The sequence below is a fragment of the Dipodomys spectabilis genome, unplaced genomic scaffold, assembly GCF_019054845.1.
Source record: "Dipodomys spectabilis isolate Male_0828 unplaced genomic scaffold, ASM1905484v1 ptg000006l, whole genome shotgun sequence".
Lineage (NCBI taxonomy): Eukaryota > Metazoa > Chordata > Mammalia > Rodentia > Heteromyidae > Dipodomys > Dipodomys spectabilis.
This window is the reverse complement of record NW_024870683.1, coordinates 21,499,046-21,514,962: the sequence shown is the minus strand read 5'-3', so window position 1 is coordinate 21,514,962 and position 15,917 is coordinate 21,499,046. Positions and strand designations below refer to the sequence as shown.

The following is a 15,917-nucleotide window of genomic DNA, read 5'->3' as shown; positions in this document are numbered from 1 at the left end:
GCTCTCAGCCTCCTGAGTTGCTAGGATTACAGGAATGAGCCACCAGTGCCCAGCTTGAACATTCTAATTCTTATGCCCAATACTAAGTACCTCCCTCCTCAGATATTAGATATTCTCGAAGTGCATACCTGGGAACTTAGAAATGTCAATTTTGGGGTTCTGGGTTTGAGGCCTAGAAACTAGTGTTTTAACAAGCCTTCCAGATGATTTTGATGCAACTAAAGTCTGAAAAACCACTGGTGGTTTCCAGGCAGATATAAAATAATAATAGGAAAAAGATAATTCAAACTCTTCTGCTTCATTCAGCAGGGTCAAATCAAGGTAAAATGACATCAAAGTAAAATGACAATAGTTTTATTTTTAAAAACCTATTTCTATTTTCTCAAATGGACTGTCTTTTTCTTTCTGATTGGAAAGCTTATCCTAATCAAAATGTCAAAATATCAGGTGGGAAAACAAGTTGATGAGCAACCCAAAAATACAGAACCCAACAAGCTCTAGGCCTACATTTAGTCTCCAATCACCCCTCCACACACTGCAAAGGTTCTGGTGTAACACATCACGCCTAGTGAAAGGCACAATGTATTTTTCACTCACTGAGTACAATGACTGGACCTTCCTTTCTTCCTTGGCAGTACTAGGGCTTGAATGCAGGGCCTTGGGCTTGCTAGACAGACACTTTACCACTTGGAACTTGTGTTCTAATGTGACATTTGAGTCCTGGGTTGAGTTGGGCAAGAATGTCTCTCACTATCATCAATCCTGGTTGAAGTTAATCCCTTTTCATTACTGACCCAGGAAACAAAAAACAAAACAACCCCCATCAAATTCACATATTGTGTTAAAGAAAACCCAGAAGATTAAAAAGCAGCAGATAATCAAGTCACTGACTAGAAAGCTACTTGGATTAGCCAACAATCTAGGATGATGAGGGAGGAGATGACATCTCATGGGTGGCTTCACTATGAGAGAAATGGGAATCTCAGCTTACTGAAAAACATCACTTTACCTTGGAGACTGTAAACTAAACCTCTACTCAGCAGATGTGTGTGTAAAGAGAGAGGAGTGAGAAGGGATGACTGGAGCAGGAATCATGTCTTCCCAACTCAAGCTGCTTCCCACTGCAATTGGTAAGGCCACACCATGGAGTCTGGCATTAATGGCAATGCTCTGTGATGTCCACTACCACTGCTTTCTTCCAGCTGAAGAGAAAGTATCCTGTTCCAGCCCCTGCTGCTACTGCGATGCAGAGGTAGCCATTGTAGGTCATGAAGATGAGCATGAGGAAGTAGCTGATGACCACCTGGATGATATGCAGCACAGTTTGCAGGAGGTGAGGGAAGCTCAGCATCTGTTGCCTGAGGAGTAAACAGGGTTCTGAGCATGTGCAGATCAGAAGTGGTGAGCAGCTGCAGCCATAAGCACAGCCTCAACTGTACTTCCTCACAGCTACCCGGCAACTCACTGCATTTGTATGAATGATTAGCAGCTCCTGAAATGAGGCACCATGGGGCTGTGAGGTTTATAAGCATTGGCCCTATTTGGTCCTATATCAGGTGGAGGCAGGTGCCCTTCTGGGGAGAAGAGGAAAATGTGAAGTAATCTTGACTTATCTCTACTTTGGCTGTGAAAGGGAAACCCTAAATCTTCCCACACTGATTTGCCTGAACACTTTCAAAGCTCACATTCTATAGAATGGAATTCAGTCTGAGAGTTAGGTGCTGTAGAAGAAATGACTTAACTAGTGATCAGGAGACCCAACTACTCATCGCTTGTGTCACTCTTGAGAAACTCAACAAGTATTTTGGCCTCACTAAGAATAAGTAATACTGTTTGCCTGAAAGCAGGATGTTGGCCTATATGGTTTCTTAAGGCTCAAGACCTACACTTCTATTAAAGATTTACTTTTTTATTTTTATTTTTTAACAGTCCTGGGGCTTGAACTCAGGGCTTGGGCACTGTCCTTCAGCAGTGCTCAAGGCAGTGCTCTACCACTTGAGCCACAGCATCACTTCCAGCTTTTTCTATGTATGTGGTATAGAGGAATTGAACCCAGGGCTTCATGCATGCTAGGTAAGCACCCTACCACAGAGCCATAGTCCCAGCCTTAAAGACTTACATTTCTATAAATCCCAAATTTCAAAAAAAATTGTTGATGTGTAGGTAAAGTAATAATCATTCAAATATTTTCTTAGAACACTGACACTAGCATAGTTGCAAACTATAAAATGAGGTTAGATTTGGCTGGATCAAACTTTTTACAGAAAGGACCAATTGTATTATACCATTCTTTTATACCTTGATCTGAAAATTCTTAACTTTACCTATAGGCAAATGTTTTAAAATATGGACTCCTTATCTTCTTTCCAAGTGCCAAATACACCCAGAATAAATATAACCCACAGTCAGGTGGTAGTGGCTCACGACTGTAATCCTATATATTCAGGAGGTTGAGATCTGAGGATCGTGGTTCAAAGCCAGCCTGGGCAGGAAAGTCTGTGAGACTCTTATCCCCAATAAATGGCTCAGAAAACTGGAAGTGGCACTGTGACTCAAGTGGTAGAGTGCTAACCTTCAGCTGAAGAACTGAGGGACAGTGCCCAGGCCCAGAGTTCAAGTCCCGTGACTGACAAACAAATAAACCCACAAAAAAAAAAACCACACACACAAAAAAATAACCCACAATCCCAAATCTCCAGACAGTTTTGCTGGAGGCTGCATAGAATTCAGGAAGAGGCCTACTAATAAAACAGATCTTTCCTGAATAACAAAGCCAAGGCTCTAGAAATTTTCTCTGGATCTGTTCAAGCTTCTTACCCAACAGTTTTGTGCGTCTCCATAAGGATGGTTCCATTTGGTCCAGGGACAGGCATAGAATTGTAGCGAATGCTGACTTGTGACTTTCGCAGTAGACTCTCTCGGGCTATCTTGAGTCCTTCATAGAACATTGCTAGTAAAAACACAGCCACAAAAGCTCCAGCCATTTCTAAGGAGGGGAGGAAAAGATAGTAGCACTGTCAAGATCATTAGCCAGTATATAATTCAGAAAGAAAGACGATACAGATAAAGTTCTGCTTTCAGGTGTGTTTTGTTTTGTTTTTGGTGGTACTAGGGTTTTTGTTAAGGCAAGTAAGTGGTTTGCCACTTTAGTCACACCTCCAGCCATTATTAAAAAAAAAAATGCTTTTGTATTGTTACCTCTTTACCTGCCTGGTTAGAACAAGTGAGATGTTTTTAGTTACCATAGCTTCTGTTGAAGAATCCATTTACTTTCTGATTAAGATATAAGAACTTATCTCAAATAACCTTTTCATCTTGTTGCCTAATTTCATTAAATTAGCTCTGCTCCATTCAAATACACAATGTAGAATATGGAAAAGAAGAGTAACTACTTTTAAGTTCAATACTAGGGACTGAACTCAGGGCCTGTGCATAGAAGGAAGGAGCTCTCCATCTTGAGCCATGTCTCCAGTCCCTTTTTTAACCTTGGTCATTTTTGAGGTAAGGTTTCACTTCATGCCTAGACTGTATTCTTTGTTCTTCCCCAGGTTGCTGGTGACAACATGGCAGGCATGCAGCACTGAACCCATACATTGGCTGAGGTAAAATCTTGTAAATTTCTCTTTGTCTGGGCTGGCCTCGAAGTATGGTCCCCCAGGCTCTGCCTCCAAAGTAGGAACAAGCTTGAGACATCTTTGCCTGGCTCAGGCTACATATCATGAACAGGCATTTCCATGCTAAGTCTTTCACAATGTGAAGTGTTCATAATAAGAACATATTCATGGTGTTAATTTAACAAGCTGTTTGAGCTAAATGCTCCCCCTTTCTCAAGACAAAATACTATATGTCTGGTTCCAAAGGTGGCCCACTTGACTACTGAGCCTGGCAATTTGAATTTAAAGAATTCAATGCCAAGAACCAAGAACTTCGTGTATCATAATTTACATACACCAATAGCAATGGTCTAGATAAGGTCATAAGATGCAGACCATTGTCCTAGCTCTGTGTAATTCAGGACAAGTCATTTCAACACTTGAAACTTTATTTATACAATAGGATTATATTAGAATCAGTGCTTTTTTTTTATGCTGGGCACTAGTTGGATTATATCTTTTAAAAAATTGTTTATTGTTATTATAATGGTTATAAGTCAGGTAAAGAGTACATTTCTTTTTGGACAATGCCACCCCTTACCTTGCTTAGATGAGTGCTTTTTAACCTGTAGTTACTTTGTAGTATATGTGTGTGTATATGTATATGTATATGTACTTTGTAGTATATGAATGTGACTGTAGTATTAGGTCCAGGACCAACACCTTATGTTCTGAACAAGGAAACACTCTGGAAAAGAATGAAAGAAAATGGATTGCAAAAGATTTCTATCTGGTATTTAAATGGCTTTTCAGAGTTCTAGAATATATACATACTAATTAAGGGAGATTTAGCAGAGGACCAAAGTAAGTATTAGATATCCTGCCTTCCATTTAAGGAATAGAATCCATGATGGTGATATATCAAGACCATAATGATTCAATAATTATGACAGGAAGAGATAGATATGGCTTGCTAAATTTTTTGTCACCATTTATGGATTACTCACCTCCAGGTGTATTGATCACCAAACCGGAAAACAATAGTTCCACATTCTTTAAGTCAAAGTTGAAGGTCATACGCTGCCAGAACACCAAAGTAAGTCAGTTAGAGATGGCTGCATATTCTAAATGAGAATTTCAAGCAAAAAGCTTTGGCACATTTAAAGGCAAAATAGGTTTATCTAAGATGTTAAGGGGAGACTTTCTTCTTCATATCAGCATTTCTACCATGGGCACTGAGTAAGAATACTACTCTCTTGGCCCCTAAGAGCACCTTACGTCTTTTTTCTCTTCCCAAATGAAGTGTAAAGACCTGAACACTTCATTCAGGAAAGGGCAAACTCCAAAGAAGCAAACTAGAGAACAAAGAACCCTAGAAACCATGGTTCTGGTGTGACTCTATAGCAGACTCACCATATGAACATAAGTAAATTGCTTGACTTGTCTGGAGATACACTATCTATATATTGATTGATTGATCTGTCTGTCTAGCTGTCTATCCTTAATATACTTTGGTTTTTACTTCATTGGAAAGCTGACCTTTAATGACAATAACATTCTAGTGCTACAATTCCATTACTTCTATTGTCTACGTGAACGGGAAAGGGCCTTTGCTTATCCTCCCCCAACACTCACCATCATGTTGTGCTCTCCTCCACCATGGGAGTGTGAGGCTGAAGTGGTCGGGTGATGGTGAGATGGGGGCATGGTACTATTGTGGTCCATACTGTTCATCCCCATATGGTGGGAATGATCCATTTTGCCAGGAAAAGATGAGAATAAGCTGGAGAGTCTCTGAAGAAAAGAAATGATATAAATAAGTATATGGAAATAGTAAAAACAGTTAAATACTTTTTCAATACAGAATTTTACCCAACAAATGAATGATCTGCTAGAATCTTCACTTAGATTTATTTTGTTTGTTTGTGATCTATAGATGGAAAGAGAAGTAATGTGGGCCAATAGGGATCATGTTGGGAAATGAGGACAGAGGATTTATAGCAGGACTTTAGATAACCAACCCACACTCATTCTGCCAAACTGCTCCTGTAAGATACATTCAGATTTGAATATGAGATAAGGAGAATGGGTTGTAGGAAAAAGATCATTTGTAATAATGTACCAATGGATACCATTAAGGAAATCTAATTTCTCTAAGGCTTTCTAATCATAAATGTCAGTAGATAAAAAGCCAGTACTTCAGATAATTCACCTAATTGGGATGGCCTGTATTTAATCAGGATTTTCAGATTACATTGTAACTTATAGGACAACTAGCTTCAGCTAATTGAAATTTGAAAAAAGGTCTATTGTTGCCCTGGGCAAGTAATGTGCTCAGACTTTAGGTATAATTTCAATCCTACCAGGACATTTGAGTCAAGAACGTGAAAAGCAACATATAAATTAGATATTCTTTATTAAATTAAGTCTAGACAGTGCGTATTCTGCCTTGTGTCTTTACTAGCACATTAATACTTTATTGTAGAAGTCAGCCTGGGACATAAACCTTAGAGCAATAACTGGAGTTGGGAGCAGGAGAGTGGGAAGTTGAGGTGTGGATAGAGAGGGAGGTATTCACAGAATCTGCTTATACATTTCTCAACTCTTAATTTGTGGAAGAAAAAGTAGCTGTGAATGTTAACTAGGATCTGGGTGTAGTGGTGCATACTGGTAATCCCATTCATTTGGAAGGCTCAGGCAGAAGGATGAAGAGTTAAGAGGCCATCTTAGATTACATTGTGAGTTCAAGGTCAGTTTGGGCTATATAACAAGACCCTGTTTCAAAAGAAAGAACAAAAAATAGGTATTCCTGTTCATGAGTCTAAGTATATTTCTCATCATTTATTCAATGAAGAATTTTTTATTCAATGCAGTTATTATTATGAGTCAAACATTGATCTAAAAACCAGTAATTTAACAGTGAAGACAAAGTGCCTGATAAGAGAAACTATGAAGTAAACAGAACAACTTCATATTGTGATTAGTGCTATGAAGTGAAATAAACAGGGTAATGTGGAAGTATTACTATGAGGTAGGAAAACATTTATTTATTTATTTGGAACAGAGATTTGAACTCAGGGCCTTATATTTGCTAGGCAGACACTATACTGCTTAGCCATGCTACTAGCACTTTTTCACAATGTTTACTTTTTGAGACAGGGTTCTGCTTCTATCTAGGCCCTTGCCTACACCATAATCCTATTTCATGCATCCCACCATAGCTGGATTGAGGTGAACACCACCACACCCAGCTTCTTCTATTATAGGGAATCTCTCAAACATTTTTGCCCGGGCTGATATGAAACTACAAGCCACTTGACCTGAGGCTCCAATGTAACTGGGATGACAGCAATGCACCACCATAGTCAGCTATTGGTTGAGAAGGAAGTCTTGTGAACTTTTTGCCCAGCTGCCTCTAGATGCAATCCTTCTGATCTCTAGCAGCTAGAATTATAGGCCTGAGCCACTGCTTTTGGCTAAAGTCACGTTAGACAGGAAGCTTCCAGGGTGAGGGAGCCATGAGTCTAACTCACGAATACAAATATTCAGCAATCTATTTTTTTCTTCTTAAACTACTCCAGATGCTATGGCTTATCAAAGATGCTTATTTCCAGCAAAACATCAGTTAGACATAATCAAAGTTCCTCTTTTAATTTCAAATAACTTTTGTGCCAGATACTATACTATTTGAAAATTATACAACTAGCCAATCTGGTACTATAAATATTTTTGTCCACAAAAGGTTTCACTGTATGGGTAGGGGGGTGGAGGAGGAAGGATAGGAAGGGATGGGAAGGGAAAATAAAGGAGGAGGCTACAATGCTTGATAAGAAATGTACTCATTATCTTGCCCATGTAATTGTAACCCCTCTGTACAGTATTTTCACAATAAAAAAATAAAAATTTAAAAAAAGAAAAAAAAGGTTTTGCTGTAAACATTAAATAATAGAATAAATGAAATTAGAAAGCTTGCAAATTAGAGTTTGAGAGGAGGGCAGGAGTTAAAAGACCAGCTTAGGCGACACAGTGACCAATGGGTAAATGGGCAGCAGTTTTCAAAGAGGAAATTAGTGGTGTGGAGAGGTTATTGATATCTTAGCAATCACAAACTATGTTTTTGAGGCAAGCAAGCAAAGTGAAATCAACAACTAACACATCTGCATAAAGAGACTGAAATACAAGTTACAGATTATGTTTCTCTTCCAATGCAAGGTTGGATGATAATAATAACATTAGAAAACAATAAAGGATAATCTTATTCCATAGAGGCAGTGAATATTTACTAAATGCCTTCTGTTGTAAGAGACTGAGAAAGACACAGAAATGGCCAGACATTATCTTTTAAGAGCTTCAAGGCTAAAAGCTAGGAGAAATGCAACAGTCATAATTTTCATTTCAAAAGTAAAAACACAGCACCACAAATTATTTGAATTGTGTCTTTGATTTCTGTTAACTTCAACATTCTTCCTATTCACAATTTTCAAAGACTCAGAGGTTTCTATTTGTTCAGTCTTTGTACTACTAATTAGAGGAAGCTGTTCAATGACAATACATTATAAAAGCTCTTCAGACATATCAATAACTCAAGAATTCATATATTCAAACTTGAATACTTTCAAACTATGCACCTGTTTTGAAGTGTCACCTGTACAGGATACATTTCACATCCAAACATCCTAGGAAATAGATCAGGAAGAGAATCTACTTGCTTTCCTTGTCAAGAGACAATGGACTTCAGTAATAGAATCTTATGCAAGGCTTACAATGGTATCTGAATAGGAAGGAATAAATCTGGTGGAAATTAACATACACACATACACTGTAGCTTAAACTTAAATCAATCCTAATAAATCCTTATGTTCACTCAAAGCCTCATCTGGACTGGGATTGTAATTCAGCAATAGAGCATTTGCTTAGCTTATGTAAGGCTCTGGATTTCATCCTGAGTACTGGAGGGGAAGGTGAGGAAAGCCCTTCTAAGAAAAATTCTACAGACTATGTCAAACCTAAGTGATATTACAATGGAGAAAAATTGTTTAAGTATTGTAAGAGGTGGTAATGTACCTTAGTGTAATAAGGTAAAATGCTTGCATGGTTTACACAAAACCCTGGGTTTGAGCCCAAGTAACACACACACACACACACACACACACACACACACACACACACACACACACACACACACACACACACACACACACACGAGAACAAATAATGACTAAATTTTTTTCTCTGATTACTTGGATGCTCAGAGACATGTATTTGAATCACCTAACTTCTTTATTTTCTCCTTTTTAAAATTGTTATTGTAGAGGTGACATAGTAGTTACAGTTACATAATTCAGGTAATGAGTACATTTCTTTTTGGACAGTGCCACCTTTTCCCTTGTTTTCTCCCAGTTTTTCTGTGTTCTCCCTTACTCTCCCCAAAGCAGATTAACTTACCAGACAAAAGGTACAAAAAATTAAAAAACAGCAACAAAGGAGAAAAAAAAAGCAAAGTAACAACAAACCTCATTTCCATTTCTTGGAGTTCATTTAAAAAAACATCATTTTATATGATCATATGCACATAGTTATTGAGCCTTTGTGATCCTCTCCTAAGAATATCCTCCTTTGTCTCATTGTATGGATGTGAATAACCCAACTTCTAAAACAAGCAAACACACCTACCATTCCCTGTAGAACAGAAATTCTATTTACAGGATGTAAACTAGCATTGTTGTTTTTCACATTTACTTCAATGGCTCTAATCTACAATGACCCAAGCTCAGAAAAAAATAAATAAATACTGATATAAATAGGTCAAAGGCCAGGATCATAGCAATACTGTAATCTGAATTGGTTTGACTTCAGAGAAATTATGGGCTCTATCTTTGGCTTATTCAACTTTCTCTGAACTTTAGAGTCAATCTGACTTGCTCTCTAAGAACTGTTTTCTCTGATTTAAGCTCCACCTTCACCTCTTTCTGAGAACTGGGCTCAAGGTCCACAAAGTGGCTGGACTGTATCTTTATTAAACCAAGTAAAGCACTGATCATTAAAAGAACTTGAAGAGGGCTGGGAAGGTGGCTCAGTGGTAGAGTGCTTGCCTTGCATGCATGAGGCCCTGGATTCGATTCCTCAGCACCACATAAGCAAAAAGAAAAAAGCCGGAAGTGGCACTGTGGCTCAAGTAGTAGAGCGCTAGCCTTGAGCTGAAGAGCTGAGGGACAGCGCCCAGGCCCAGAGTTCAGGCCCACAACTGGACCCCCCCCCAAAAAAAAAGAACTTGAAGAAAAGTAATGACAAGTGATATTCACTGGGTTTCCTCCTTAAGTACAATCTATAGACATATGCTAATACCAGGCTAAACCTCCACTATTCTATTGCTTCATGAAGTTTACAGACCATTTGTAAAGAAGACATTTAAAAACAACACAAAAAAACCTTGAATAAATAACTCATGGATTGAATTGAAAAACAAAAGAAAAATTCTTAGTATTCTTGACTTTCTGATAAAGTTTACCTATACTATTGTATTACCAGATTGAGTTCATAACTAGGTAAGATAGAAATACTGTACTTTCATTTACATCTTTGCCAAGTGAAATAAACTAGTTTGAATAGAATCCAAGAGGGATCCAGTCACTTTTACATTAGATAATGGAGTAATGAAGAACTAATTTAACAGGAAAACATCCATCAAAGAATTTGGAAGATGCTATGATTGACCCAGGAAAAGTTACTGAGCTTTTCTAGAACTGACTTCCAGTCTTTTGAACATGGAGAAGGGCTGCTGGGAGCATTAGATGAGGTAATATACATAAAGCATCTAGTGAAGTATATAACAAAATGGAAGCTATTATTATTTTGTGGATTATTATAGTAAAAAAGATCTTGAATAAGGAAAGTCCAGTGAGTGAACTCTGTAGGAGATGGCATTAATCAACAGCTTTTTGTCTCCTAACTAAGGCCACTTTCAAGTTCTTCTTTTGCCTGTCTTGATTTGTCTCATACCAGAAGATGGCTATCAGCAGGGATGTAATAATTCCTCCTGCTAGCACAGAAAACTTCCTAGATCTTTAGCATAATAAGAAATAGCCTACAAAATTTCCTTTCAAAGAAAACCAAGCACAAATTTGGCAGACGTGGCTCATGCCTGTAATCCTAGCTGCTCAGGAGGCTGACATCTGAGCGATTCTTATCTCCAGTTAACCAGAAAAAAGGCACAAGTGGAGCTGTGGCTCAAGTAGTAGAGCACTAGCCTCTAGCAGCTTAGTGCCCAGGCTTTGAGTTCAAGCCCCAGAACTGGCACAAAAAGAAAAAAAAAGATCAAGGACAGATTTATATGGAACTGAGTTCATAGCAAATAGTCAATAAGTTCTCTCTAGTGAGGGTGGGCATGGGTCCTGGGAGGCACACCACTGAGCACTGGATAAAAAGTGATTTGAGGGGCTTTAGCTGAAAGGAACAATTGTTGCTTTATATGTGCATGGTCTCAAGCAGCTGCTCAAGGAAGCGAGATGTCGAGGCTGCTTCCCAAACGAGTCTAACCACGACAAGTTAAAGTCTTCAGGGCTCTATATACTTTTGAATCCAGAACTCCAGATGAACTGTACTTTGAAGAAGGTGATATTATCTATATGACTGACATGAGTGATACCAATTGATGGAAAAGGACCTGCAAATGCAAGACGAGGCTCATTCCGAGCAATTACATGGCTGAGCGGGCAGAATCCATTGACAATCCATTGCCTGAAACTGCAGAAAGAGGCAACCTGAGCTGGCTGAGAGAGTGCTTGGACAACTGAGTGGGCGTGAACGGCTTAGACACAGCTGGAAGCACAGTCTTGTACTGCCACGGGGTCACGAAGACGTGCTGGAAGCTCTATTTATTCAGCCCCATATTGAACTGAACCAGAGAAGTTGGGGGACACAACTTTGCATACTGCTGCCTGGAAGGGCTATGCTGACATTGTCCAGTTACTTCTGGCAAAAGGTGCGAGAACAGACTTAAGAAACAATGAGAAGAAGCTGGCTTTGGACATGGCCATGAATGCTGACTGTGCATCTTTCCTGAAAAAGAATCAGGGAACAGATACAGTTCTAACATTAAGAAATAGCGAGGACTATCTTGATGATGAAGACTCAGATTAATTCCATTCTGGAGCTTTGCTATCTAGAACTTCTTTTGCTTTTGCCATTCCTAAACTTTGTTTTTGACAGAAGAGTATATGTAACTATAAAAAATGTCTAAATGAACATGGCAGTTTGCACTGTGAGTAGGATGTATAAACAAATGTCTTACCTTTGTTCTGTCAATAAGTGATGGGCAGATGAATGGATCAAAAAATTATGGTATCTATACACAGTGGAATATTATGCAGCCATCAGAAATGACAAACTAATGACATTTGCAGGGAAATGGATGGAGCTAGAAGAAATCATGTTGAGCGAGGTAAGCCAAGAGCAAAGAGACAAACAGTGCATGGTCTCCCTGATAAGTGGATGCTAAATCCAAAATGTTAGGTGATATGACAAAATTAACAGGACTTAAGAAACAAAGAACTTCCACTCATCTGGTCGAACCACTACTAAATAACCCCATGCTGCTGATCACATGTATGGTGTATATGTGTACACCGTTGTATGTTATAGATGGTGATAGATAATTTGATCTAGGAAAGTTAGAATGTGTTTGTGACTTTAACTGAGCATCACTATCCCACAAGACTGTGAAATTTGGGAAATTATGTAATCACTTAATCACAATAAAAAAAATAAGTGATGGGATACTTTGCTGTGTAAAATATATCTATATTCACCAGAGAAGAACAAGAAGAGATTATTTCTATTTGTCAAGTGAAAGGAATTTTAAGAATATTTTGCTTTAAAAAATCAGGATCTTGGAGCTGGGAAGGTGGCTTAGTGGTAGAGCGCTTGCCTTGCATGCCTGAGGCCCTGGGTTCAATTCCTCAGCACCACATAAGCAAAAAGAAAAAGGCCGGAAGTGGAGCTGTGGCTCAAGTGGTAGAGGGCTCGCCTTGAGCTGAAGAGCTGAGGGACAGTACCCAGGCCCAGAGTTCAGGCCCCATGACCGGACCCCCCCCAAAAAAAATAAAAAAATCAGGATCTCTGGGCTGGGAAGGTAGCTCAGTGGTAGAGTACTTGCCTTGCATGCATGAGGCCCTGGGTTTGATACCTCAGCACAACATAAGCAGAAAAAGCCAGAAGTGGTGCTGTGGCTTGCTAGCCTTGAGCTGAAGAGCTGAGGGACAGCGCCCAGGCCCAGAGTTCAGGCCCCACAACCAGCAAAAAAAAAAAAAAAAAAAAAAAATCAGGATCTCTCTGTCTCTCTCTCACTAGTTAAGAATATCTTGAAAGGATTTTTAAAAGGGGGAATGCTTAGTATAGTAACATTCCAAAATACTTAATAGAAAATTGTTCTGTTCTCACAGAAATAAACATTTTAAGAAACTTAAAAAATACTAAGTCTTTGTCCTAGGAAGGCTTTAAACTATTTGCTTTCTAAAGTGTATTTATCTTATCTTTAGTTGGAGCCTTGAAGTTGGCCATATACCAATTTGTTTCTGTTATCCTGGGTACTGTTAGATATGGGAAATGGCACAGTGTACACTGAGTGTAAGACAGTTTTATATTTCTTCGTGTTTCTCCCTTTCCGTTATTTTTCAAGTATGGTGCACTATTACCCAAATAGCTTTCAAAGTGTCCTTGTAGCTAGGTACTGGTGGCTCATGCTTGTAAACCTAGTTATTCAGGAGGCTGACATCTGAAGATCCATGTTCATAGCCAGCCTAGGCAGAAATATCCAAGCAAGAGCATAAGACTTTGTGTTCAAGCCCTAATACTCACACATACACAACACACAACACAAAACACACACACACACACAAAGTCCTTGTATTCAGTGAAATAATTCTTTCCAAATTTAACTCTGAGCACTATAAAAAAGTTTCCCCTATTCCTTCCCTATCTCCCCTCATCAAAAAGATTAATTTGTCAACCAGATGCAAAATCTAGCCTCTTTAGAAAAATAAACATGAATGAGGACAAAAGTTAGAAAATTAGCAAGATGGCTAAAATCTGACACTTACTCTTGGTTTTAGCACTGACATTTATCTATAATAGGTTTAGTCTAAAATTCAAATTCTCTTTTCTTTTCCTGGTTTTGCATAATGGTGGATGAGAAACAAAGCAGAGAGACCATACAGATTAGACTCCCACATCTGCCACATGGCCTCTTCCCTGGCTCAGAGAGATGTAATCTGGAATTTCAGACATTCTAGAGACAGCCTTCCCTGACTTCTATAAGGGAAAGTTTTTATTCTTAAAACAATTAGGTTCATGTTCCTTTTTATATTTGTAAAAATATAAAAAGAGAAACCTATCTAGCTGATTGCCTGATTTTTCTAATGATTACTTATGAGTGGTGGCTTATAAGCTTTTGGCAAGCATGGATAAGGGAAATTCAAAGTAAAAGACAATACACCACCATAAATAAGGATTCATTCTATGGACTATATCCTCATCAACAGGTAACCAGTTTAACAGAGTTAACCCTGCCTTTTATGACCTGTATGGGAGTCAGTAGACAGTCTGAGAAATAGCCTGGCTTGGCTTCATATAGTGTTCAAATTTCCTTGTATCAAAGGTCTAATTCTTTCACAGTCTCTTCTGAGAGTAGACTATAGACTACTGGTGAACTTTAACATTCTCTTGATGGCATTATGAATTCCACATCTAAATTGTTCTTTGGTGGAGAGCAGTGAAAGATATAGAAATCAGGACGGGGCTCTGATTTAATACAGTAATAAATAGGGCATAGAAATCTGTCTTATGAGCTGGGCACTAGTGGTTCATGCCTGTAATCCTAGCTATTCAGAAGGCTGAGATCTGAGGATCATGATTCAAAGCCAGCTTGAGAAGGCCCTGTGAGACTTGTACGTCCAATTAACTACTCAAAAAATGGAAGCAGCACTGTAGCTCAAATGGTATAGTGCTAGTCTTGAGCACAGAGGCTCAGGGACAGCACACAGGTCCTGAGTTCAAGCCACAAATGACAAAAAAAAAGAAAGGAAGGAAGGAAGGAAGGAGGAAAGAAAGAAAGAAAGGAAGGAAGGAAGAAGGAAAGAAAGAAGGAAAGGAAGAAAGAAAGAAAAAAGGAAGAAAGAAAGAAAGGAAGAAAGAAAGAAAGAAAGAAATCTGTCTATGTCTGGTATTCCAGGTCAGTGTGCTGGAACTGCTTGGGGAAAAATGTAAAAATTTCCAGTAAGTGGGAGAGAGAAAGACAACACAATGTATGTATAGGGAGAAAACCCTCCTCTTTGAAGGCTACAATAGTGTATCTGTTACCTAGGTCTTGGCCTCACACTTCTAAACGGACTTCCAGAAATAGTAACGTAATTGTAGGCCCACAACTGCATAACCTCCCTTTGGATATTTTAGCTGCTTTCCCTTCATCTGTGCCTTTCTTGGGGTACAGAAGTCCTAAATAGACAATTTTATTGATTCATTTTATAAAAGGAATTGGGATTGAATAAATCATAGATCTCAGCTAGAAATGGCAGAAATGTATGACTCTAGAATTTCTGCCTCATAAATGTATTAAAAATAGTGCTCAATGCTGGTGGCTTATGCCTACAATTCTAATTATTCAAGAGGCTGAGACCTGAGGATTGTGATTTGAAGCTAGCCCGGGCAGAAAAGTCCATGAGACGTTTTATCTCCACTTAAGCACCAAAAAAAAGCCACAAGTGAACCTGAAGCTCAGGGACAGCACCCAGGCTCTGAGTTCAAGCTCTAGGACTGGCAAAAAAAAAAAAGAAAAAGAAGTAAAATGATTAGTGAAGGTGAGAAAATAGGTCAGGTCAACAATAGAAAAAAAGATAGATATTCTAACATATACATATCTCTCAGAGTAAATTTGGCAAGTGATAGAAATGGATATAGTAGGCAGTATGACTCCTCAGTCATAACTGAGAATAATTTCCTAAAACTAGAGCCAGGCATGGTAGACTCTCCTGTAATCCTAGCTCTTCAAGGAGGCTAAGGCAGGAGAAGCATGAGTTCCAGGCCAGCTTGGGCTACATAGGGAGATGCTGTTTCAAAAACAATTTTTTTTTCTCCAGAAACTCTTCATCACCACATTATCTCTACCACACAAAAACACAAGATACTTACAAAAAAATTATGAAATTCCCCAATAAAACAATGACCACCATTTAACTTCTGGCTTTTTGCTTCTGTTGATAATGGTACAAAATTTTTTTTTTTGCTCCTGTTGATAATACTACAAATTTTCACTTTTCTTCATAGCACTAA

At 38.6% G+C, this 15,917-nt stretch overlaps 1 protein-coding gene and 1 pseudogene across 3 annotated transcripts in view; one reads left to right on the top strand and one right to left on the bottom strand.

Moving 5' to 3' along the window:
- Positions 1 to 338: 338 nt before the first annotated feature.
- The window catches only part of Slc31a1 (solute carrier family 31 member 1), a 33,891-nt gene continuing 18,312 nt past the window's right edge, over positions 339 to 15,917 (bottom strand). The window contains exons 3-6 of one of the 3 annotated variants that reach the window (XM_042695631.1): positions 5,229 to 5,376; positions 4,601 to 4,673; positions 2,818 to 2,986; positions 339 to 1,358 (exon numbers count right to left, since the gene is read on the bottom strand). In XM_042695631.1, the coding sequence (XP_042551565.1) occupies positions 1,157 to 1,358; positions 2,818 to 2,986; positions 4,601 to 4,673; positions 5,229 to 5,351 (567 nt within the window). In that variant the 5' untranslated portion in view covers positions 5,352 to 5,376 and the 3' untranslated portion in view covers positions 339 to 1,156. Of the gene's footprint in view, positions 1,359 to 2,817; positions 2,987 to 4,600; positions 4,674 to 5,228; positions 5,390 to 15,917 lie in introns of all 3 variants that reach the window. The other 2 variants (XM_042695621.1, XM_042695618.1) reach the window with 2 other exon arrangements.
- On the top strand, positions 11,070 to 11,782 carry LOC122121386 (annotated as a pseudogene).